General features: G+C 43.8%; 1 protein-coding gene across 5 annotated transcripts in view; it reads right to left on the bottom strand.

Annotated features, from left to right (window-relative positions):
- The window catches only part of qtgal (queuosine-tRNA galactosyltransferase), a 304657-nt gene that overhangs the window by 267713 nt on the left and 9991 nt on the right, over nt 1-26953 (bottom strand). For 4 of the 5 annotated variants that reach the window (XR_013580576.1, XM_078570687.1, XM_078570689.1 and 1 more), the window contains exons 3-5: nt 24557-24656; nt 16506-16570; nt 9715-9780 (exon numbers count right to left, since the gene is read on the bottom strand). Coding sequence is in view for 4 of the 5 variants with exons in the window: in XM_078570687.1 (XP_078426813.1) it covers nt 9715-9780; nt 16506-16570; nt 24557-24656 (231 nt within the window). In the remaining variant the exon portion in view is untranslated. The remainder of the gene's footprint in view (nt 1-9714; nt 9781-16505; nt 16571-24556; nt 24657-26953) is intronic. The other variant, XM_078570690.1, reaches the window with a different exon arrangement.

The raw sequence follows: 26953 nt of genomic DNA, 5'->3' as shown, positions 1-26953 counted from the left end.
CAATGCTGAATCCACCGCTAACATCCTGGGAGTTACCATTGACCAGAAACTGAACTGGACTAAACATATAAATGCTGTGGCTACAAAAACAGGTCAGAGGCTACGGATCCTGTGGTGAGTAACTCACTTCCTAACTCCCCAAAACTTGTCTACCATCTACAAGGCACAAGTCAGGAGTGTGATGGAATACTCTACACTCGCCTGGATGAGTGCAGCTCCAACAACATTCAAGAAGATTGACACCGTCTAGGACAAAGCAGCCTGCTTGATTGGCACCCCATCCACAACCATTCACTCTCTTCACCACAGACGCACAGTAGCAGCAGTGTGTACCATCTACAAGATGCACTGCAGGAACTCAACAAGCCTCCTTATACAGCATCTTCCAAACCCATGACCACTAACATTTGAAGGACAAGGGCAGCAGACACATGGAATACCACCACCTGGAAATGCCCCTCCAAGCCGCTCACCATCCTGACTTGGAAATATTTTGCCCTTCCTTCACTGTTGCTGCGTCAATATCCTGGAACTCCCTCCCTAACAGCACTGTGGGTGTACCTACACCACATAGACTGCAGCGGTTCAAGGCAGCAGCTCACCGGCACCTTCTCAAGTGTAGTTACGGATGGGCAGTAAATGCTCGCCTGGCCAGCGATGCCCACATCCTATGAATGAATTAAAAAAAAATCACAAAGGACATAATTGCTCTGGAGAGAGTATGGAGGAGATTAACAAGAATGCTGCCAGGGCTTGAGAATTGCAGCTATGAGGAAAGATTGGATAGGCTGGGGTTATTTTCCTTGGAACTGAAGAGGCTGAGGGGTGACCTGAATGAGATGTACAAGATGATGAGGGGCCTGGATAGAGTAGACAGGGAGAGTAGACAGGGATGCCCTGTTTCCCTAGCGGAGGTCAATTACCAGGTGCACAGATTTAAGGTGATTGGTGGAAGGGTTAGAGGGGACATGAGGAAAAACTTCTTCATCCAGAGGATGGTGGGTGTTTGGAATTCACTGCCTGGTTTAGTGGTAGAGACAGAAACCCTCAACTCATTTAAAACGGCACCTGGATCTGCACCTGTACATCTATACTGTAGATCTGTACTGTAACCTGCAAGGCTATGGACTGGGTGTTGGAAGGTGGGATTAGAACGGACAGCTAGTTTTCTATTTTTTTCTTTTTCGGCTGGCACAAGCACGATGGGCTGAATGGCCTCTTTGTGCCGTAACTTTTCAATTGTTCTAAACGGCAGGAGAATGAAAGGCAATGAACTGAAAAAAAGATCAATAAAAAAGAGAGAAAAAAAGAGGGGCTAATTTAGAAAAATAAAGGGAAAAAGAAAAATATAAAAGTAGAATTAAACGAAAGTTATAACTAATCCCGACCCCAAATGTCATCTGAGAAAACACTTACATACACAAAATGTGCGAATGAGAACAACTGGTGCCAATATTACCCAGAATGTTGGCGAGAGTGGTCACTCCACACTGACAAATTATCATGTTGCACCATGTTGCATTATTATCTTGATAAACGCACTGTCGATACAGCCTTATTGATTTCGGAGACATGTTCATGGTCCAGCGCCTCAGATGGTGTCAGTAAGTTTCATGGCAGAACTACCTGCAACTGTTGTTATATTTCATCGGGGAAAACAGGAACTCAGAACTGGCCTGGGGTTCCCCAATGATCTCGAAAGAGTACAGATTCTCTCTAAAAATTGCAGCTTCAGGAGGAGGTTATATTTTTACGAGCATAGGAATGAGGAGGAGTAGGCCACTCGAGCCTGCTCCACTGTTCAATAAGATCATGACTGATCTGATTGTAACATCAACTCTACATTCCCACCTACCCCCGATAACCTTTCACCCCCTTACTTACAAAGAAGCTATTCAGCTCTGCCTTAAAAATATTCAAAGACTCTTGCTTCCACTGCCTTTTGAGGAAGAGAATTCCAAAGACTCTAAACCCTCAAGAGAAAGATTTTCTCCTCATCTCGGTCTTAAATGGGAGACCTCTTATTTTTAAACAGTGACCCCCTAGCTCTAGATTCCCCCACAAGAGGAAACATCTTATCCACATCCACCCTGTCAATACCTCTCAGGATCTTAAAGGTCACCTCTTACTCATCTAAATTCCAGCGGATACAAGCCTAACTGTGCCAGTCACCTTCAGTGACTCAGTGTGGAAATTAGCAATGAGCTTTCAGGGAAAAGAATATTTCTCAAGCACCTGTGCAGAAAGGGTAGACAGGCACTAGTTTCTGGAGGTAAGCGGTTTTTTTATTAGCCTGTGTGAGGTGACTCATTGCAATGATATGAGAAATAAGAACGGAACAATCTCCTCATTCCTTCTCAAGCCATACTGGTATTGTAATTCGTTAGGAGTTACGAACCTTAGCCCCACTCTAGGGCAATGAGATGCCTACTGAAACCTCGACATATTTGAGAAATTATTGTAGGTTTTGATTCAAAAAAATTGAAGGAGTTGAACAAACAGCAGTTAAAGGGATTCAATGGAATTAATTCCTGGAAATCAGAGGCACAACTGAATTCCAATTCAGTTTTTTTATCTGCGGAGAAAACACCAAGTGACTGTTAGAACGAAAAACAATTCTCCCAGCGCTTTAAGTTGAAAAGTAATCAGAAACACTGTCTGGATCAGCCCAGGTGTGGTAAAGTTGCTACACGTTTTCTGATCTATGCAGGTTGTGTTCAAAGTTTGTTATGAGTTAAATTGACAGTGAGGTTTCCTATTCCTGCTATCATTTTTTTTTTTATTCATTCATGGTATATGGGCATCGCTGGTTAGGCTGGCATTTATTGCCCATTCCTAATAGCCTTCGAGGTGGCGGTGATGAGCTGCCTTCTTGGATCACTGCGGTCCATGTGGTGCAGGCACACCCACAGTGCTGTTAGGGAGGGAGTTCCAGGATTTTGACCCAGCAACAGTGAAGTAACAGCGATATAGTTCCAAGTCAGGATGATGAGTGACTTGGAGGGGAACTTCCATGTGAAGATGCTCCCATGTGTCTGTTGTCCTTGCCCTTCTAGATGGTAGCGATCATGGGTTTGGAAAGTCCTATCTAAGGAGTCTTGGTGAGTTCCTGCAGTGCATCTTGTAGATGGTACACACTGCTGCCCCTGTGCATCATTGGTGGAGGGAGTGGATGTTTGTGGATGGGGTACCAATCAAACAGGCTGCTTTGATCTGGAAAGTGCTAAGCTTTGAGTGTTGTTGGAGCTGCACTCATCCAGGCAAGTGGAGAGTATTCCAACACACTCCTGACTTGCGCCTTGTAGATGATGGACAGGCTTTGGGAAATCAGGAGGCGAATTACTCTCTGCAGGATTCCTAGCCTCTGACCTGCTCTTGTAGCCACAGTATTTATATGGCTAGTCCAGTTCAGTTTCTGGTCAATGGTAACAACCAAGATGTTGATAAGTTGGAGATTCAATGATGGTAATGCCATTAAATGTCAAGGCGTGATGATTAGAATCTCTCTTGTTGGAGATGGTCATTGCCTGGCAATGTTTGGCATGAATGTTACTTGCCACTTGTCCAGGTCTTGCTGCATTTGAACATGGACTGCTTCAGTATCTGAGGGGTCACGAATGGTGCTGAACATTGGGCAATCATCAGCGAGCATCCCCACTTCTGACCTTATGATGGAAGGAAAGTCATTGATGAAGCAGCCGAAGATGGTTGGGCCTAGGACACAACCCTGAGGAACTACTCTAGTGATGTCATGAGACTGACAAATCACAACCATCTTCTTTTGTGCTAGGTATGACTCCAACCAGTGGAGAAATTTGCCCAATTCCCATTTACTCCAGTTTTACTAGGGCTCCTCAATGCCACACTTGGTCAAATGCTGCCTTAATGTCAAGGGCAGTCACTCTCACCTCACCTTGGGAGTTCAGCTCTTTTATCCATTTTTGAACCAAGGGCTGTATTAAGGTCATGAGCAGTGTGACACTGGTGGAACACAAACTGGGCTCCAGTAAGCAGGTTATTGCTAAGCAAGTGCTGCTTGATAGAACTGTTGATGACCCCTTCCATTACTTTCCTGACAATCGAGAGCAGACTGATGTGGCAGTAACTGGCCACATTGCTTTTTGTGTGGACATACCTGGGCAATTTTCTACATTGTTGGGTAGATGCCGGTGCTGTAGCTGTACTGGAACAGCTTGGCTAGGGGCGCGACAAGTTCTGGAGCACAAGTCTTCAGTACTATTGCCAGAATGTTGACAGAGCCCATAACCTTTGCAGTATCCAGCACTTTCAACTGTTTCTTGATATCACGTGAAGTGAATTGGATTGGCTGAAGACTGGCATCAGTGATGCTGGGGACCTCCGGAGAAGGCCGAGATGGATCATCCACTTGGCACTTCTGACTGAAGATTGTTGCGAATGCTTCAGCCTTGTCTTTTGCACTGATGTGCTGGGCTCCCCCATTATTGAGGATGGGGATATTTGTGGAGCCCCCTCCTCCAGTGAGTTGTTTAACTGTCCACCACCATCCATGAACGGATGCGGGAGAGCTGCAGAGGTTAGATTTGATCCAATGGTTGTGGAATTGTTTAGCTCTGTCTATCACTTACTGCTTATGCTGTTTGGCACACAAGTAGTCCTGTGTTGTAGCTTCACCAGGTTGACCCCTCATTTTTAGGCATGCCTGGTGCTGCTCCTGGCATGCGCTCCTGCACTCTTCACTGAATCAGGATTGATCCCTGGCTTGGTGGTAATGGTAGAGTGGGGGAATTTGGTGGCCTTGAGGTTACAGATTGTGGTTGAGTACAATTCTGCTGCTGGCCCACAGTGCTTCATGGTCATCCATTCTTGAGTCGCTAGATCTGATCAAAATCTATCCCATTTAGTACAGTGGTAATGATAATGCCACACAACACAACGGAGGGCGTACTCAAATGTGAAGATAGGACTTTGTCTCCCCAAGGACTGTCTGGTGGTGACTCCTACCGATATGGTCATGGACAGATGCATCTGCAGCAGGCAGGTTGGCAAGGACGAGGTCAATTTTTTCCCCCCTCTTGTTGGTTCCCTCACCACCAGCCGCAGACTCAGTCTAGCAGCTATGTCCTTTAGCACTTGGCCAGCTCAGTATGTACTGGCACTACTGAGCCACTCTTGGTGATGGGCATTTAGGTCCCCCTCCCAGAGTACATTCTGTTTCCTTGCCACCCTCACTGTTTCCTCCAAGTGGTGTTCAACATGGAGGAGTACTAATTCATCAGCTGAGGTGGAGGGGAGGAGGGGGAGGGTGGTATGTGGTAATCAGCAGGAGATTTCTTTGCCCATGAAGATAAGCAGGTGATTTTTTCTGAACACTTGGTATCCAAGATGAGGCCTTAAGCTGAAACACTGATGTAGCCCAGGATTAGCACAAAACACCGTCTTGGTAAAGGTGTTGAAGTCTGCACTACGAACAGCCATTCAAAAAGCTTGTAAAACCATTAATTCCCACTTAAAATGCTGCTAGTGCTCGTGAAAGAGGCTGCATAACATTTTGACTAATGCTTCAACTAACAGCTTCTCTAACAGCTGCTAATTGTATATTAGTAGTGTTTAATTGTATGTAGGCAGTGGGCATTAACAGGGCAGCCAATTGAGCCCCCTCTAAATAGGCACAGATGAAAACTGTGTTGAGTTGGGAGATGCATGCTTGTAATGTGTAACTCTGCAAATAAATATGTGCGTAAAAGGAGGGCCCGAGTTCTATCCTTTACCAACTGGCTTTCTTGATTAGAACAATAGCAATGAGATTTTTGGAGTAAACATGGCATTGATCTCAAAATCAAATGCTACTTAAAGGGTTACTTACTATTTCATGGTCATTGCTGCTGGAGCTGTTAAGACCTCCAAAACACATTGGGAAACCTTCTGGAACGTTTTGTCAAGGCTTCACTAACACTCGGACAAAATTTATTCCACAAGTTCTGAGGACTTCACCTAAAGAGAGTCACTCTGTGCTACTGGGAGTCATGAGGAGAAAGGGGGTGCTTGGTTATGGGCATCTTACCAGGTTTCCCCTTTGTTCTGGACAAGAACATGAAGCCAGGCAGAGCATCACCTGCTGCTGCAAGACAGAGGAACAGAAGGGTGGGTGACGTCCTTCCCCGTGGGTACAGGTATCCCACCACCACATCCAAGAACCTGTGTTCCCTCTGCGTCAGTCCTGGAGGCATCTTGCACCAATGTGTTTGTGTATCGGCCAGCGCTCTCCACACCTTCAGTGGAAGTGGGCATGAGGAAGCTACACACACTGCTCCATGAAAATTGCATCTAAATCAGTACTTGAGTGCTAAACCTGCAGCTGTCCATTTAGCATGAAAATAATTTAAAAATCAACATTGAAGATAAGTGCTATGTAACAAATAGCAACCATTCAGTTGTGAATTTAAAGTGTGCATGTATCAGGTGCCGTTTACAAAAATGAAACCATTGGAAAAGAATCATCAGCTTCTTTGCCCTTTTCTATATTTCCATCAATTAGAAAATGAGAGTGGCAATGACATCACCCAGGTTAAAGATGGCAGCTGAATCCACATCAGACATAGTGACCCATACCGTTTCAATTGTCTCACACTCTTGAACTCAATGGTTTCATAAAACAACAATCAGCGTTTGTATCCGTAACATGTTAGTAAAACTTCAAACTCACCTTTGCTCCTGATTCGATCCCACTCTCCAGCCAATCAGACTGACCCACTCTATTCACAAGTGTTCTTTTCACCCCAAACTGAGCGTACAACACTCTCCTCTCCGTTACAAAGATTACTTTCGTCATTGTAACTTCTCCTGCCTCAGCCCATTTGTTACTGATACCCTCTTCCAGACTCAATTACTCTTCTTAGTCAGTCCCTCAGGATCGAGGAAGACTCGCTTCCACTCTGGATCGGTCGGTTGCGAGATGGCTGACAAGTCCAATGCGTGATCTGCAGATTCTGTTACATATGGGGCAAGTGGTGCTGTGCTTGAAGGTTGGGTAGATGGCTTGTTTGGAGCCTTATACACTCTCTCAGACACCTTGAATCGTCTCTGCACATTCCTGACAAAGTCTCTCGTGTGTTCAATGCCTTCACTAATAAGCTAATAAGCCTTCTCCCTTTTGGTTGGTCACAAGCCAAGGTCTCAAATGAGTCAGTGGAGATGATCTGACCTCTTCAAGGATGTTTTAAGGACATCCCTGAAGCATTTCCCCCTTGGGGTCTCCTGCCACGACCAAGACCCGAGTCAAACAGTTGCTTCGGGAGTCTGGTGTCAGGCGTATGGATGACATGTCCCGCCCAGCGGAACTGGTTTTGAGGGATTAGCGCCTCCATGCTGGGCATGTTGGCTTGGAAGAGGATGTTGCTGTCGAATTGCCTTTCTTGCCACCGGATTTGGAGGAGCACACGAAGGCAATGCTGGTGGTACTTCTTCAGTGCTTTGAGGTGCCTGCTGTGGTTCTCCAAGTCTTTCATGCATATAGGAACGTGGGGATCACTGCTGCCTGGTAAACCCTGACACATATGTACTCAACTACTCTAATGCTTTCTTAACCAACTTCCCATCCTCCTTTCCATTAACCTCAGTTCAAAATTCTGTTCATAACCTACCCTACGCTAAGCCCTAAGATAAAAGCAAAATACTGCGGAATCTGGAAATCTGAAACTACACTAAGCCCTGTTCAGCATTCACCCCAGTTCTTGTTGACCAACATACACTCCCAGGTCTCAGTACATCCAGTCTCTGAGCAAGCTGTTGGACACCACCCCTCCAGCCTCCTCTGCTCATTCAACATCTAATTCTGTCTGATTTCACCTCTGAACATCCTGGAGATATTTTTCAATATGGAAGACACTATTTAAATGCAAGTTGTTGTTGTAATAAAATGCTTCAAGCAGCTTAGCATATGATGAAGACCAGGAGAATAAGGAGAGCTGGCCAAAAGCGTATTTGAAAAGGTCGCCCCTTGGGAGGCTTTCCAGGAAAAGGCAAGGTGACGAGGGGAAAGAGTTCGAGGGGAGGATGGAGATGGGAGACACAGAAACATAAAAAGGTTAAATGATAATCTTTTGCAACTGTTTAGATTTTCTTTTGACTATGCTTGCAATTTGGGTAATACAACCAAAGGCTCCCTTTGCTGATCATCATTACCTATTCAAGCTTTGCTTGTGTCACCTGCAACATTGTCAGAAAGGCTTATACTGAGCCCATCCACAGATTTCTTCTGCAGTCAACATTCTTCCTAGTATAGGAAATAGTTTTAATCCTGCTACAGTGAAAAAGAAAATGTCAACTCACTGCACTGAGGTAACACTTGGCCCTTTGCAGCAACATGCCAGAGGAACCATAACTGCAGGAAGGAAAGACTTATTAAACGGAGATGAGAGCACCACTTCTGCACTTCCTCAGTGCACTGATAAAGACCAGAGATAACGAGAAATTTACAAGAAGCTAGGATACGCCTGACCTATTTAAAAAGGCCAATAGTTCATAACTTACTTCAGTAGTTGCAAGTGATGATTCATTCACACTTAAATGTAGTAGATTACCTATTGTGAATAAAAGTACCTTGGGGTGTTTTGCTACACTGAGGATAGTGCAAGGCGCTCTAGTACAATTTCTTGTCTGTATCGGGAGAGTGCTAGTGCAAATCTATGTTCTTTACTTAATGTAAATCATCCTAGTGCAATCGAGTCACTTTACAAGACTCTTGATGGATAATTGTGGATCTGGGCCTACTGTGGACAGCTAAAAAATCTTGTTCCCATTCCAGCAGAAGCAGAATAAATCCCTCTTCCTCTTGGAAGGCTTGGCTAGATGGGTTGTGCTGGTTGTGAAGGGTGGGGGGAGGAGGGGGTGGAGAAAGAGAAGTGATATTACGGTAAAGCTTATGGAGTCTGTAATTTTTTTTGAGATCATATTATCTTTGGGGTTTTACACTGGAATGGCTGGGGAACATGGTTACGTCAACTCACCATGCATCGCACAGGATTTTATTTGCTGGAATGTTATAGGACAGAAATTTGAAACTGTACAGAAAGATTGTGCGCAATTTGATGGCGAACAAAGTCAATTACAACTAATTGGAATGGTGGGGAAGAAAGAGACTGAACCAACGAAGAAATAAAACAAAACAGAAAATGCTAGAAATACTCAGGAGGTCAGGCAACATCTGTGGGGAGAGAAACAAATTTAACTTTCAGGTTGATGACCTTTCGTTAGAACTTTAGTTTTTGAAAAAAAGCTGACAAACACAGTGGGCACAACATAGTCGACCATTACTAACGACGCAGAAACATTTATAAGCAATTAAAAATAAAATGTCAAACTGCAGCTAGGAGGTATTGCTAAAATACAAACTTTGATCCTGATTATTTCTGTGCCTTTGCGAGGATTGGACTCGCCGATAAAATTGGGAAAATTAAAGCACCCAAAAATATCACATAGAGGCCACAGTTACATTTCAGGTTTTCCAGTTCCCGCGATCTTTATAACAAAAACATACCAGTGCGAAAATGACAGGGTAAGTTCACCGACTCTGTGCTCCCAGTGCAGGGCGGCATTCAACGAGGATTTGAGAACAGTCCGCAAGCGCCGATTGTCTGACCTCTGCTCCTTGTTGTGGGATCTATGAATTTTCCCCATACAGTTATCAAGAAAGCTACTTGACTGTCAAAAGATCTGACCAGGTTTAGTACTTACACAATTGGTGTGTCTAAGGGCAGCTTCATACTGCAGCCTCACTCTTTGTGACATCATGACATCATCCTGTGACATAAAGCACACATTTATTCAGCACCAGTGGGTTTCTCTCACTGCATACAGACCAGAACAGTTAAATGGCTGTGTTTCCCTACATTACAATACTCGCCACACTTCAAAAGTACTTCATTGGCTGTGATGCGCTTTTGAGTTGCCTTGAGGCCACAAAAGGTGCTACATCAATGCAAGTAACTCCCTTTCTTCCTTACTCTCGCAGGCAAGTAAACTATTAGCATAACAGGAGGAAATTCAAAGTCCAGATCTGGCAAAATTGGCACAATCACATTGATCGTTTCCAATGAAGCATTCGTATCTACTCAAAATGGCAATGCAGTTGTGATCAGAAATGTAAAAGTTTAGCAAGTAAATTATTCTCAGGTGTGCTTTGGTTGTGTCCTGACATCCAAAATTGGCCAACTTTTAAATCAGTGACTGAGGAAGGCATGGCCTCCCCTGATACCCACACTTCCCCACTGGCCATTACATTCTATCCCCATTTGGTAGTAAAATCGCAAACAAATATTCTGCCATCATCTGCCAAACCCATGACCACTACCATCTAGAAGGACAAAGGCAGCAGATACATCGGAACACCACCACCACCTGCAAGTTCCCCTCCAAGCCACACACTATGCGGACTTGGAAATATATCCTTGTTCCTTCACTGTCGCTGGGCCAAAATCCTGGAACTCCCTTTCTAACCGCACAGTGGGTGTACCTACACCACATGGACTGCAGCAGTTCAAGAAGGCAGCTCACCACCACCTTCTCAAGGGCAATTAGGGATGGGCAATAAAAAAATGTTGGCCTAGCCAGCGACATCCTCATCCCACGAAAGAATACAAATAAAAGAATTAAAAGGGCTAAAAAACCGGTTCAAAGGTTTAAAAAAAAACAATTTCAATGGCTCATACACGTTAACTTCGCCAAAGGGGTGGAACCAGTGTGCCAGGAATTTCTCATTTAAAACTCCTGGATCAACCAAGAACAGCCTTCATCTGTAAACCCTACTGCAATACCCGTGTATCGGGTGATTCAGTGAATTTGTGCTATGACACACTAAGTTTCCATAAAGGGGGCTTTCCATTTTTAGCTTAGGTTTCATTTTCAGCAACAAAAAAAATAATGTGCCCTGCCACACAGCAATGCCAGATTTGCATTTTTCCATCTTTATGCAGCCCACACCCTAACTCTTTCTCTTCCTCTTTTTTTTCATATTTCCATCTCCTCCCCTAAAAAAAAGTGCCAACTCATGCCAAGTTATGGCTCCACAAGTGTGATGATTCTTGGTCCCCTCAGTCTTGGGCAGGGCCCTAGGAGCTGATGCTTTTCCAGCTGAGGGCTTCAAGGCTGGAAATCGATGCTTAGTCAAGAGGCTCACTGAACTGTCAGCCTATGTGGGAGCAAGGAACCATCCCGCACCAATACAAAGGTGTCTCCATTGTCCACCTGTACAAACAGAAAGGAACTTGCCAATCATTAAGGAATCTCACTCCTCTTCCACTGCCTGCAAAATCTTCACCAGGATTCTTCTGAAGCACTTAGGGCAACATCTCAACCAGGATCTGCTTCCAGAGAGATGCTACAGTTTCAGAAAAGTTTGAGGAACCACTCGTATGGTGTTTGCAGTTAGACAGCTCCAGGAGAAACGTCAAAAACAGAACATGGAGCTCTACACCACCTTTGTTGACCTGAGCATGACCTTTGACACAGTCACCTTTGAGGGCCATGGAGAAATTTGGCTGCCCTGAGAAATTCATTACAATTGTTCGACAGTTCCACGATGGCGTGTGCGCACGTGTTCTGCATGATGGCAAGTCTTCTGATCTATTCCCAGTCACTAAAGGAGTTAATAGGGCTGCGTGCTAGCACCAGGCCTCTTCAGCAGGCTTTTATCCACCATGCTCACCAATGCCTCTCGTGATGGTGATCCTGGCATCGAAATCAGATATCACATGGATGGGAAGCTGCTCAGTCTGAAACGATTCTAGACAAAGGCCAAAGTCTCCAAGGGCATACATCTCGATTTCCTGTTTGCTGATGACCATGCATTTCTGTGTCTTTATGCAGCCCACACCCTAAATCTTCCTCTCCCTCTTTTTAAAATTTCCATCTCTTGGCCTTAAAAAAAACCGCCAGCTTATGCCAAGTTAAGGTTCCATAGGGGCGGTGCTGGTTCAGAGCTGCACATGCAACGTAGCACGGACTTGTTCTCCAATGCGAAACCCTCGGTCTTACAATCAGTGCCAAGAAAACTGAAGTCATGTGCCTGCCTGCTCCAGGAAAGCCCCATCTCAAACCCAACCTTTCAGCCCATGATCAGAACCTGTCAGCAGTGGATAAATTCACTTATCTCTGCATCACACTCTCTTGACCTGTCTCTATTGATGACGAGACACATACAAGAATTACCAAAGCAAGTGTAGCCTTCAGCAGACTTCGAACATCAGTCTGGGAAAGTCTGTCAAAGGCTGGCTACCAATCCGAAAGTCTATTGAGCAGAGTGGGCAGGACTATTGCTCTATGCGTGCAGGACTTGGACTGTGTACCAGTGTCGTGCCAAGAAGCTCGACCACTTTCACTTGAGCTGCCTTCAGAAGTTTCTGAAGATCAGGTGGCAAGACAATGTACCAGACACTGAGGTGCTCGCCCGAGCTGGCTTGATGAGTATCCACACCATATTGAGACAGTCACAGCTGAGTTGGGCTGGTCACGTAACCAGAGTATCAGACACTCACTCACCAAAGTGAACCTTCTATGAAGAGCCCGAGTTTGGGGTGTGCTGTCATGGCAGTCAAAGGAAGCACTACAAGGGCGCTCTGAAGGCTACAGTTAGGAGTTCTGACATCGACTTCAAGGCCTGGGAGAAGCTCACCCAGGGATCTGATTGTGAAAGTTGGGTTTGGCAGTGGTGGTACTCTGAGGCCTGCATCCGGGGATGTCAGTGGGTATAGGGAGTTCCTGGCAGGCTGTTCTTGTATTCCCGTCGGTACCCCCTCTCCCCCAGACCACCCTGCTCCTGCAGTCTTGGTGCAGCAACACCAGCCTCACCCCAGCTCCTCCAGTCTGGTTAGCAAACCCTCTCCTCCTCTGCCTGGCTCTTCATTCTTTCTGTCCAGAGCTGGTCACCCTGGCATCTGACGCAACCAAATAGAAAATGGTGCCGTGCCCTCTGAAGACAGGGATAAAAATGCATGAAAAAAATCATGAGTCAGCAAACCTATCGTCTGTGGTAGCCTGCCCTATTTGTAGCAGAACCTTCTGGGCGCAAATTGGCCATAGGAGTCACCTACCCACCCATCGGAACTGTAACAAACACCCCAGGTGAAGAACAGGGTCATCTTCATCTCAAAGGATGAACAAGATTAAGGGGCAACTATGTCAATGGAACTGCACCTTAACAACAGGATGGGAGTGAATTTAGTGTCTGGGAGCATTAAAAAAAAGGAATACAGGAGGAGAAAGGTTTTGAAATTAAGAAAGTTGATTTTTTTTTGTCCCGTGGAAGTCACAAAATGAAATAATTTTGTTCGAGTTAACGAGCAGTAAGAGAAAAGGCTCACAGTGAGAGTCTGCTACAAACCCCTGAATACACACACAGGAACGTGGTAATGAACTGAAAACCTTTGGTTGAGATGTAAATATTGCCCAGGTCACTTGGGACAGATCTGTTCTTTTCTTAAGTGCAGTGGGATTTTTTTTTTAAAAATGCCTAAAAGTAGACAGGATCTCAGTTTGAAAATCTCATCTAAAGAACAAAAATAGCTGGAAAAACTCAGCAGGTCTGACAGCATCTGCGGAGAGGAAGACAGTTAATGTTTCGAGTCCGTATGTCTCTTCATCAGAACTAAGGAAAAATAGAAATGAAATGAAATATAAGCTGGTTGAGAGGGGTGGGACAGGTAGAGCTGGATAGAGGGCCAGTGATACTTGGATATCACCACCGTCAACACCCCTTTGTCCTTTTGTTCTTGACATCTTTGGCAATCTCTTCTTTGCCTCCACCTATCACTGGCCCTCTATCCAGCTCTACCTGTCCCACCCCCCTCAACCAGCTTATATTTCATCTCATTTCTATTTTTCCTTAGATCTGATGAAGAGTCATACGGACTCGAAACGTTAACTGTCTTCCTCTCCGCAGATGCTGTCAGACCTGCTGAGTTTTTCCAGCTATTTTTGTTTTTGTTTTGAATTTCCAGCATCCGCAGTATTTTGCTTTTATCTTATCTTATTGATTAGTATTGTTTAAAGCAGACCATAACTGGTGTGTCTATGATTTTGAAAAAGTGCTCTTTGTTTTTTGTTCTTAACTTCTAAGATGATGAGCTTCCTCAGCAAGTAATCCTTGACTGAACTGCTCCTTGAAGAAGCCCAGAAAGCTGAAAATTTCCTCTTCACTGGGTGAAGCGATCATCATGGAATGTGTTACCTAGCTGAGTTCCATATGCTGGAGTTTTTCCACAGAACTGCTTAAAGAATGTAATGATAACTCTGAGTTGATCTAGCTTAATGAAGCCTACATTGGAAGGTTGTACCTCTTTGGGTAAGAAGAAATTCAGATTTTAAAGAGCTAAGTGCCTTTTGTAGGATATTATTCTCCTCGCCCAAGTCTTCTGTTCATCCTCTTTTAAGCCACAATTGGAACAAAATGAGAAAGAAGTCTCAGCTGTTCCTCCACCCCCCCCTTTCTCTAGACATTGGTAGCCAAGGTTAACAGAGAGTACAAATTGATTCTTCTGCTTCTAGCCACAACATTGTCTATGAGCCAACATGAAGAGGGAGAGCAAAGTAAGGATGATAGATAATCAACTTTTAACTCTGGCTTGGCACAGGGTATTTTAGGCCAAATCCTAGGATCATACAGCACAGAAGGAAGCCATTTGCCCATTGTATCCATGCCAAATCTTTGAAAGAGCTATCCAATTAGTCCCACTCCCTTGCTCTTTCCCGATAATCCTGCGATTTCCTTTTCAAGTATTTATCCAATTCCCTAGTCCCAGAATGGACCTGAATTCCAAAGACAGTGGCCTCACCATGAACTGTAATCAAAGCTCAAGTCAGACACTGAAGCAAAAAGTTGAAACATTTATTGTTGGAAAAAAATCATGACCTTTCCTGCAGAACTTAGACTTATTGAAGGTTGTTGCTGTTAGGTCAACTTTGTCAACTTAGCCAACATCAACAATATGGACTCTGGGCTGAATGGCTTCCATCTGTGCCAAAATTTTTTCTATGTTTATATATACTACCCCCTCCACCACACCCACCCCAATTAGAAACAAACCCTATCAATTCAGAAACAACATCCATATCAATAAAAGGAAGGGGTGGAATAACTAAACTGATTAACATCTACTTGAAGTATTTACTTTTTCCTGGGAGGTTCAAAATTCATCATCGTTACAACAAAGGAGGCTATGAAAACTTGTAAATATCTGGTGTTTAAAAGCTTGGGTCTCACCAACGTGAAATCTAAGGTCCAGCATGAAAGAAAACACAAAAAGTGCTTCCTCTGTAAACTCTGATGTAACAGTGTACTGAAAGATGCAATACCAAAGAGAGGGGAAAGAATACTTTCCGCAGAATTAAACGTCAGCAGGGTTCTTTAAACACATCCAGATGACTGTCCCAGCAGGAATTCTGTGCTCATTATCACCTTCCAAATGAGGTCCTGGCCTGCTCGTGATGCTAGAGAGCAGTTCCTGTGGTAGCCTCACATCACCACTAAGCCCCATCTCAAACCAGATTACTCATATTGCAGAACTGTTACTATTGGAAGCATTTCCACAACAATAATCTGCCTCACAAGCTCTAAATTTGCATCAGTTATAGTATCTAGCAACTTGAAGATTGCTGGGAACAACGGAACAACAGCAGATGTATCGTTACCACGGATTTGCATTTGTCGATCTTTGCCAATTGTTACAGGAAGGTCCCCAGAGGCCAGCTGTATAAGAAAAATCAGGTTGCCACATGTTACCAGAACCAAGTCCGCTGGTGGCTAAAGGAAACGGCAAACTTCCATCCCGAGCAGCACCGTACCAACTATTTACTTTTGTGTCTCACTTTCTGAGGAAGGGAACAAAGTTACTTTGCGGGTGACATTCCTCCAATGCAGATACACCTGCTGTCGTCTTGTATCATAAAGGCGTAGCCTCAAAAGAAAGAATAAACTTGCAATAATATTACGTTATTTTTTTCAGAATGCTCAAAAGTACTTCTGAGCCAATGAATTACTTTTGAAACGTAATCACTGTTGTAATGGAAATCAAGGCAGCAGTCAGCTGGTACCTCTGCAGGGTCCCACAAACAGTAAGTGGAATAAACAACCAGATAAACAGTGAAGAACACAACAGTTGGCCAAGATACCAGGAAATTCTCCAGACTTCTTCAAATAGTGCCACGCGATCCTTTATGCCCACCTTGAAGGAAGACAGGGCATCAGTTTATCATGTCTGAAGGACAGAGAGGCAGTTTAATTTTTGTCGTGATGTGTCAGTGCACAATCTTTGTCAGTTAATGCCGCACCACTATTTCCCAGGAGACAACTTTAGTCGTCAATTCACCTTAAGCAAATAAAAATCAATTGGCTCATTTTGTCCACTTTATCATGAAGGAGACAGGGCATTACATGTCCAAGATGACTTGTACCTCAGAACAGCTAATAATAAAAACATTTTCCTGAACAGTGCTAAGATTTCTATGAAATTAATCGTAGTTAGCATACTGACCGCATCCAGGAAACAAAGGAACTTCCCAAAGCTCTGTGCAATGGCTCGATTCTTGGCAAAACCCACTGAAGAAAAAAAAAGAAAAATATGTTTCTATATAAGTGCAAACCTCAAGCTTTCAATACATGATATGTACAGGGTGCGAGACTTGTGAACCACACAGCAAAACAAAATCCATTATAACTTCAAACCTTACAACACAATATCAGCAGAGCTCCTAAATTCCACTGGTTATCAACGCATTACTACCTTCATACAATCCAGTTTGCGTGTTGACCTCTAAGCAATAGATGACTTATGGATGTCTATGCATGTCATATGATGAACATTACTGTCCGTGTGCACTGTACAACAGATATTGTAGCAATGTGACAAAGAAATTAATAATATTGCCAATCCTGTGCCAATGTCACCTATCATATAGGTATTCATACAACTCCCCAGCCATTTGCAACATATGCCCAAGGGTGCTTGACATTACCTTAGACAATATGTGACATAGGAGCCTGTGGTTCTGCAATAATTTGGGAGTGAGAACAGAAACAGATCCGATTATCAATAAATGCAAATACAAAATACTGCAGGTTCTGGAAATCTGAATAACAACAGAAAATGCAGAAATACTCAGCAGATCAGGCAACATCAATGGAAAGAAACAGAGATAATGTTTCAGATCAAGAGGATTGCCATCAGAACTGTAAGACGACAAATAGTGCCCTTTTTATTCACATTCTTTTTCCCCCCTTGAAGCTAGTTGAGCTATAGTTTACAGGCACTCGACACACTAACATAGCTCAACCAAATGGGCAGTGTGAACCCAGACAGCGTGTATTAGCAGGCTAATTGACTCTGGGGGCATTAATAAGAACATAGGGAATAGGTCCTTCCATGGAGCTCTGCCATTCAATATCATGGCTGATCGGCCACTTCAGTGCCTTTTTTCCCCACACTATCCCCGTATTCCTTTATGTCATTGGTATTTAGAAATCTGTCAATCGCAGCTTTAAACATACTCAGTGACTGAGCTTCCACAGCCCTCTGGGCTAGAGAATTCCAAAGATTCACAACACCAAGTGAAAAAATTCTCCTCATCTCAGTTCCAAGTGGCTTTCCCCTTATTTTGAAATTGCGTCCCCGGTTCTAGACCCCCCCAACCAGGGGAAACATCTTGCCTGCATCTACGCTGACTATCCCTTTGAGTATTCACCTCTCATACTTTGAAACTCTACAGTATACAGACCCAGCTTCCCAACATATCTGCATTGGACAGACCCGCCATCTCAGAAACCAGTCTAGTGAACCTTTGCTGCACTCCCTCTATGGCAATAACATCCTTTCAAAGGCAGGGGCGGGGGGGGTGTGCAAAACTGCATACTGTGCAGTCTAACCAAGGTTCTTTACAATTGAAGCAAGACTTCACTACTCCTGTACTCAAAACCTCTTGCGGTAAAGGCTAACATGCCATTAGCCTTCCTAATTGCCTGCTGCACCTGCATGTTAGCTTTCAGTTAAAAGCAAAATACTGCGGATGCTGGAAATCTGAAACAAAAACAAAAATTGCTGGAAAAACTCACCAGGTCTGACAGCATCTGTGGAAAGGAAGACAGAGTTAACGTTTCGAGTCCGTGTGACTCTTCATCAGAGCTAAAGGGGAATAAGAAATGTGGTGAAATATCAGCTGTTTAAGGGGGGTGGGACAGGTGGAGCTGCATAGAGGGCCAGTGATAGGTGGAGGCAAAGGAGAGATTGCCAAAGATGTCATAAACAAAAGGACAAGGGGTGTTGACGGTAGTGATATTAGCGAACAGTTCCTCTGACATGTCTTCCTTCACCGAGGTTTTCCACCCACAGTGGTTGACAGGGCCCTCAACCGTGTCCGGCCCATCTCCCGCGCATCCGCCCTCACACCTTCCACTCCCTCCCAGAATCATGATAGGGTCCCCCTTGTCCTCACTTATCACCCCACCAGCCTCCAGATTCAAAGGATCATCCTCCGCCATTTCCGCCAATTCCAGCATGATGCCACCACCAAACACATCTTCCCTTCACCCCCCCAGCGGCATTCCACAGGGATCGTTCCCTCCGGGACACCCTGGTCCACTCCTCCATCACCCCCTACACCTCAAACCCCTCCCACGGCACCTTCCTATGCAACCGCAAGAAGGTGCAACACCTGCCCCTTTACTTCCCCTCTCCTCACCGTCCAAGGGCCCAAACACTCCTTTCAAGTGAAGCAGCATTTCATTTGCACTTCCCTCAATTTAGTCTACTGCATTCGCTGCTCCCAATGCGGTCTCCTCTACATTGGAGAGACCAAACACAGACTGGGTGGCCGCTTTGCGGAACACCTTCGGTCTGTCCGCAAGCATGACCCAGACCTCCCTGTCGCTTGCCATTTCAACACTCCACCCTGCTCTCATGCCCACATGTCCGTCCTTGGCCTGCTGCAATGTTCCAGTGAAGCTCAACGCAAACTGGAGGAACAGCACCTCATCTTCCGACTAGGCACTTTACAGACTTCCGGACTTAACATTGAGTTCAACAACTTCAGATCATGAACTCTCTCCTCCATCCCTGCCCCCTTTTTGATCCTCTTTTTTCTAATTATTGTATATATTTTTCTTTTCCCATCTACTTCTATTATTATTTAAAAAATTTATTTCCATCCATTGTTTTATTTCCACCTTTTAGCCTATTTTGATCCCTTCCCCCCACCCCACCCCCACTAGGGCTATCTTGCTGGTCCTGCTTTCTACCCTTCATGTCACCATTAGCACATCCTTTAGCTAATATCACCACCGTCAACACCCCTTTGTCCTTTTGTTTATGACATCTTTGGCAATCTCTCCTTTGGCTCCACCTATCTCTGGCCCTCTATCCAGCTCCACCTGTCCCACCCCCCTTAAACAGCTTATATTTCACCACATTTCTTATTCCTCTTTAGCTCTGATGAAGAGTCACACGGACTCGAAATGTTAACTCTGTCTTCCTGTCCACAGATGCTGTCAGACCTGGTGAGTTTTTCCAGCAATTTTTGTTTTTGTTAGCTTTCAGTGACTTATTGATGAGGACACCCATGTCCTATCGTACACCTACACTTTCTAATCTCTTACCATTTAAGAAACACTGCATATCTGTTCCTCCTACCAAAGTGGATAACCTCACATTTTTCTACTTTATGTTCCATCTGCCATGTTCTTGCCCACATTAATGATTGTTATGTAAATCCACATGTGCATACTTTCCAACAAGGATCAGTTACAGGGATGCCTGGCTAATCTCTTTCCTCCCTTCCTATCCAAGCATAATGTTAACGCTGCTATCCACCACGTCAGCTCAAGTCAGTGAGCTGAGCACAGACCGAGCCATTGATTCTGGGATGGTCCCTGGTCTGAATGACTCATTACTGACCCAGCAGTGATCGCATGAACTGAGTGCACCATTAGCATTTGATAAAGGAATCAGAGCCAGGTCTTTACCATGTATGCATGAAAAAGGAGCCTGCTTAATCACTAGAAACAGTTCCACTGCCTAAAGAGACTTCTTATTAAATAAGGTGTTTGCTGGATAAGTACCTGCTATACGAAAAACATTTAAGCCAAATATTGCCTCAAACCTATTTCAAGTTTACACCCTCTCTTTCCCTCCATTATGTGCAATATCCTTTTTCGACTTTAGGTTCCATAAAGTCTTGCGATTTCAATACTTGTGTTTGAGATCAAATAGAGTTCAGTTCCCATGGAAACTGCTTTAATAAGTAAGAGGTTCCCACAATGCATCGTGTGTTGGTGTAACCAGAGATTTTGGTCTAACTATGCTGGACAGACAATCAATGTTTGTGCCAACAGACCCATTTCCACTCAGTCTATTCAAGAAGTCCATTCCCCATGGCTACCAGTCCAAATTTTCTACAATGATGCCAGTATTAATCATTGTCTTTACTGCCCAGTTGAAGGAAGGAGGTGTCAAATTAAATAAACACCAGAGTTCCCACATTAACCTTTTCAACACCAAATCAAAGACGTAAACCAGATTTATTTCACTAACTGTATTAAATGACATTTCTTTATGGTTCCGTTTGTATCTAATTCTATGTCGATGTCAAAAACTTAGCAGCTCTTACATGGGCAAGAAAAAGTCTGAAAATGTTGATAGTTAAAACCATCCTAAAGGCTGTATGTCCAAAACTAGGATATTGTGCCTGAACCTGGAATTAAGTAAATCCTGGTACCACATGGTCCAAAACCACTTCAGCTCAAATCATGCAATTCATTTGCAGGAACCAACAATATGTCACTGTCACCATGACATCTGACCTCTAATCATCCATTAGGAAAGAGGTATTTTCCCCATAATAACTCTTTTCTGAGATATGCTAGTCAAGGAATAGAGTTTCTTGTATGTGGTTTATAATGAAAGCTTTCAACAATTTTTTAAATTTCACACAGAGGAAACTATGCACAGAATTGGATAGAAAACTCCAATAGCGATTTAACAAAAAAATAATGGGTATCAGTATTAGTTCTTTGAATTTATATTCTATACATCCAGCTCTACAGCATAACAGTGTGCCTTGTCAATTGTTGCCTAGCACTAGACATTTTCAACGACTGGATAACTACCATGGCTTTCACCCACATGGTTACATCACCCACCGAGTAATCCATTGTTACTTATTAATAACTGATGGAAACTTACCTTTAACACAATTATTAGTAGTGAATACTATTTCACAACTTCAAGTGCTTGCTCTCTAGTTAATCCCATTGATTTATGCCTCAATTCATGGGATACTTTACATTCCCCCATAGTTTGGTATCATTAGCAAACTCTGACCTTCTGTTGTCAAGATAATTAACAAGCATACATAAGCAGTGAAGAACCCATATGGGATTCCTCTCTCACAATCACCCAGCTTGGAGCACTGCCATCCAGGATTACTCAATTTCTTCTGTTGCCAAAACAATTTTCTATCCAATTCGCCACTTGGCTCTGGATTTGGTGAACTTTCGTCTTTGTTGCAGAATCCACCACGCCTCCAAATGGAGGCAATGCCGCCAAATGCTTGCTGAGAATTACAACCCCAAACATATTCCTGTCATCCACTAACAGCAATACACTTGGACAATGCTATCGGTAAAAACCTAACATGTTTTAATTGACTATCCTAAAGTACGAGCAGCTTATACAGGTGCCACTCATATATTGCACATTGTAATAATATAGCTTCTAAAGATTTGTTTCAAGTCTGTGCTGTACTGGCAGGCAACACTGGGAATGTGTCCTGAGGTAAGGATTTACATGATGCTGTGCCTTTCCAGTTGCCTCCTGTTCTCATTCAGCTTTTGGTGGGAGGACTGATTATTAGTTGATCAGAGATTCACTGCAGCACATTGGAAAAAGGGATAAATAACATTCTTGTTCTGTCATTTCAGCAGATCATGTCACAATTTCCCATGACATACGCCATATAAAAGGCTGTGTTTAATTGCTTGAGGAGCATGTTTTCAAATTCAGAAGGCTCACCTACAATCAAATTTAAAATAAAATCAATAGTGCAGAATAGCATTCGTCATAAAAGCCTAGATGTAGTTTTATTGCTTCATGACTGCTCCTATGTAAAGTGTGACTGTGAAATGATAAACACCAACTGTGAATAGTACTCTCACCAACTTGACATTTTCGTGCTCAACAATTTGAGGACATTTTACCCAGTTCCCACCATACATAGAACCCGAGACCATCTATATAATGATTAGCAGATTAAAAACTCCCACAGATATATCACCTTAACACTTTCACCACTGGGAGGGTTTTTTCTATGAATAAGAGACCTTTTCATATCTGCAAAAATATTTCCTGGAAATTCATAACGAACTTTACAGGTTATGGAACATTTTCACAGAACATTAAAGTACACCCACTTAATTGCATAAACTAAATTGCACAAAACTCCCAATATTTCTGGTGTATATTTAACTTGCTACATTGATTAAGCATATATTGCAAATAATCACGAGATTGATCCTTACATTACATACAAAGTACAGCACAGAAACAGGCCATTTGGTCTAACTGGTCTATACTAGTGTTAATGCTCCACATGAACCTCCTCCCATCATCGACCCGATTCGTATAGCCTTCTATTCCTTTAGCCCTCATGCATTTATCTAGCTTTTGCTAAAACACATCCATGCTATTCGCCCCACCAACTCCTTGCGGTGGTGAGTTCCTCCCGAATTCCCTGTTGGATTTATTAGTGGCCATTTTACATTTATGGTCCCTAGTTCTCGTCTCCTTCCAAGTGGAAACCTCTTCCCTACATTGAACCCATCACACGCTTCCTGGAGCCTTGAAGATGTCTATAAGGTCATCCCTTGGACTTCCCTTCTACATGCATTGTTCTTGGGAAGAGACTATCTGGATTCCTGTGCTGTGATCCATACTGTAACAATAAACCATACTCCTTCAGAATCGGGGTCCTGCACCTAAACTGGACACAGCAAATCCAAAACTGATCAGATAGGGAGTAGCACACACTCATAAGACAGCCTGTCAGATCTTCCATTATTTTTTCCACCACTCCGGCTGAACTAGACAGTACAAAACCTTGGCATCCTATTCAATGAACGGAAGAGTTTCAAACACGATATCCTGCCCATACTGAGCTCTGCATATTTCACTTGCAGCACCTCGACATCAACTCCTCCACCTTTGGTACGCATATCTACAACTTTGCCACCTCTGCACTTAATTACTCAAATGATTTCCTTGGTCATCTCCCATCCTTCCACAAACTCCACTTGTCCAAAATGCAGTTGCCTGTATCCAATCCAGCACTAAGCCCTGATCATGCACATCATCAGTGACTTACGTTGGCTCCCAGTCCCCAAACAAATTAAACATAAACATCTTCTCCCTTTCTTTAATCCCGCCTCGGTCTTGACCCATGTTATCGCTGCAACTCTCCAGTCCTTTCATTCTGGCCTTTCGTGCATCACCACCTTTTACTTCACCAGATTGTTATACTGTTTTTCTTTAAATCTAGGCTAACCCTATTTACCTCTGCACTTTCTCATCACTTTTCTTTGCTCTTTTTAAACCCTTCCATGGGCAGTATTTAATGGAGGTGAAGGGGGTGTCAGACTGTACTTACGCCAGCGAAGCCTCATGCTGCCACCTTTGGGGAAAGCCCACCAAATTAAGTGCCCACAGGGCAACCGCAGACCTTCCTCGAGATCAAGGACCCTGGGGGCAGGTGCCCTACAGTTGGGAGCTGCCAGCCAATCCGAGGCCAGCAGCTCTTCATTGATTGACGATGCCACCGGGGTGGCAGTGGCTGCTGCCAGTACTAGACCCAAAATATCGCCATTGGCCTGGGCACAGGTGTGTGATGACAGGTGGGGGTGCCGGCAGTAAGGGCAGCAGGATGGCTCATAGCTGCCCCTCACCTTCCCAATGTTGGGTCCATTGATTAGGCGCTGAGTGCCTTTGAATGAGGGACCCTCCCTCTCCACCCCGCCCCCCAAAACCCCAGGAGCTCGCAAACAAACCTGATAGGGTTTGCGTTTTGGGCTCCCTACATGGTAAGTCCCCTGTCCAGCGCTGGTTGAATTCCAGAAGCGGCAGCATGAGGCGCCCTTAAGTGGGCATTAATTGCTCACTCAAGGGCCTCAATTGGCAACAGTGTGGCAGGGCCATCCACAAGGCATCCCCCCAACATATTTCATCAGGGCAGAGGCAGGAAGGCGGTGGGGTTCCTACCTGGCACACTCTCACCTAATTAAATGCCCCTGCCGCCAACCTTGCCACGGGGAGGGCATTAAGTTCTCCCCTATAAACCCATCTTGTTCAATGAAGTTTTTGATCACCCTCCTCATCTTTCCCTGCTTGATTCAGCCTCCAACTTCCTTCTCTAGCTCCAGATGTTACTTCAAAAGTCACTACAGAAAAGCATATTTTTGTTATGTAAATGCAAATCTCTATTTTCTGTTGCACCATTATACAGTGAAACTATCAATTTTAAACAAATCTGATGAACTATAGAATACCTCCTTTTGGGTGTGAAGAATTATGTCCACCAAGCACAACATGAATGCCTCTATCTTCAAGTTTAGTTCCCCATTTTCTAATAATATTCATTGAGTCATCCTGCAACAGATAAATGAATAAAGCATGACCAAAGGACATCTTTTCCACAGTACAACATATCGTCTGGTCTGACAATTCTATAAATTTTATACAAGAGTATTTGTTCTGCAAATATTTGTACCACAACCCATTTCATTAGTCTTGAAGCAAAACAGGGTGGCTAAACATTAGGTTTGGTTCAGAAATTCTGCTTAAAATGGGCAATTCTGTATTGGAAGAATTTCTCTGGAATTTAGAATTTTTAATTTGGGGTAAACTATTGGAAGTTGCATTTATACATCACCATTAATGTAATCCATAATAAGCTGTTTGGAAACACAACCTAGAATTCACATTGGCCTCTGAAGATAACCAGCCATAGTCTGTCTGGCACTCTAGATGTCAAATTCTGATGATCAAGTGCGGGAGTCTGGATTCTCTAGTCACAGAAGCAATGTCACATTTTTAAAAAAGATTCTCTCACGGGATGTGGGCATCGCTGGCAAGGCCGGCATTTGTTGCCCATCTCTAATTGCCCTTGAACTGACCTTGCTAGGTCATTTCAGAGGGCAGTTGAGAGCCAGCCACATTGCCGCGTAGGCCAGACTGGGTAAGGATGGCAGGTTTCCTTAGCTAAAGGGCATTAGTGAATCAGATGGGTTTTCACAACAATCGATGATAGTTTCATGGTCTCCATTACTGAGACGAGCTTTATATTCCAGATCTATTGACTGAATTCAAGTTCCACCAGCTGCCGTTGTGGGATTTGAATCCACGTCCCCGGAATTTAGCGACATTACCAGTAAAAGCCACCATTTTCCCCCGAGAAATAGTGAAGCTCGCAACTTTTAATTAATACAAATGCAACAAATATAAAAACAGAATGCTACCTTAAATGTAATTTGATAAAAATAATTGAAAACTCAGTAGTTCCAGATCCACAAATCTGCTCTCCATTTTGCTCCTGTCTCTTCCTCCAACTTCCCTACTTAATTATGCTGCTTTCCTCGGTTCAGGCAGCGGATTGGTCTTTCTCTCTAGAGATCCCACCTGTGATAATCCTGGGCTAGTCAGTCTGAAAGAAAGGGCGATTGAAGCTGGAAGACAATCCCTACCTCAGGCATTTTCATTTGCCCTCCCAGGTGTCAGGGCAAACTCTGACTACCTCAGCCAGCGAAAGCCAGAATGCAAGGGCCACCAACTAGGATTTGAACCTAAAAAACTTCTAGCTGGAAATATTAACCCCTTAACAGCCTTAGCCCACCTGCCCCCTAGCCTCATCTGCTCTTCAATCATGAGCATTTCAATTTTCTCCCTTTCAACACCTTTAGCCTTCACAGTTTTAAGCAAGGAGAGCTGTCTAGGTTGCAGGCTTCTCTAGACAAACCATCCGCTGGAAAGGGGGAAGAGGGATTGGTTTACTCTTGAAGAATCATCCAATTTCTGAATTTAACTGGCAGACTGGAAGGTACTAAGGGAAAAATGTCCATTGAAGGCAGTTGAGCAAATATGATTTTTGATTGCGTAGCCAAGATCAACGAGCATTAAACAAAGAGCATTATACAATATAGGCTTTGGTACATCTGCATTTCAAAATGAACGTGTCCAATTTTGGTCCATGCACAGTGAAAATGTCAAAGGCTTTAGAATAGAATGAACAGAGACCTAGCCTCAGACTCTTCAGTTATGAAGACAGAAACCAAGGATTAGCACCATTTACTTTGGAGAAACAAAAGCTTAGAGGAAATAGGGCACTGGGATAAAATATTGGGATTGGATTCAGTGAGGTTGGATTGATTAATGGAGGTGGATAAAATTGGGAGGACTAAAGGGAATGCAAGCAGAAAAGGAAAGCTCAATACCAGGAAGAACTTCTTGTTGTAGAAGTCATTGGCTTCTGGGACTGAGTACACAAGTGGGTGCAGATTCACTTTTTCCAATTCTGACTAAAACGTCATAGAAACACAGTTAATGCTTCATTCTCCACAGATGTTACCGGCCCTGAGTATTTGCAGCATTTCTTGTTTGCATTACAGATTCACTACAGTCCTTCAACAGCTATCTTTAAATGTTTTTGAGGGAAGAAGAGATTTCTCATTATAAAGGACAAGTTGATAGTTTGCAACTGAGAGAGGTTATGGGAATCCACAGTCACCTGGAGCTTTACTTGATTGCTGTAACTGTAGTATAAAAGATGTTTGGCACAGCAAGTGTTAATGTGGGGCTGGAGAACAGTATGGCCCACAGTATGAAGTAGAGGGGCACAGGACAGTAAACGGAAGAAAGTGTTTTATGGCGACACCCAAGTAGAAGTCAGC

The sequence above is a fragment of the Cetorhinus maximus genome, chromosome 24 (assembly GCF_964194155.1).
Source record: "Cetorhinus maximus chromosome 24, sCetMax3.hap1.1, whole genome shotgun sequence".
NCBI classification, from domain to species: domain Eukaryota; kingdom Metazoa; phylum Chordata; class Chondrichthyes; order Lamniformes; family Cetorhinidae; genus Cetorhinus; species Cetorhinus maximus.
Note: the sequence above shows the minus strand (reverse complement) of the source record. Positions and strands in the feature narration are given on the sequence as shown.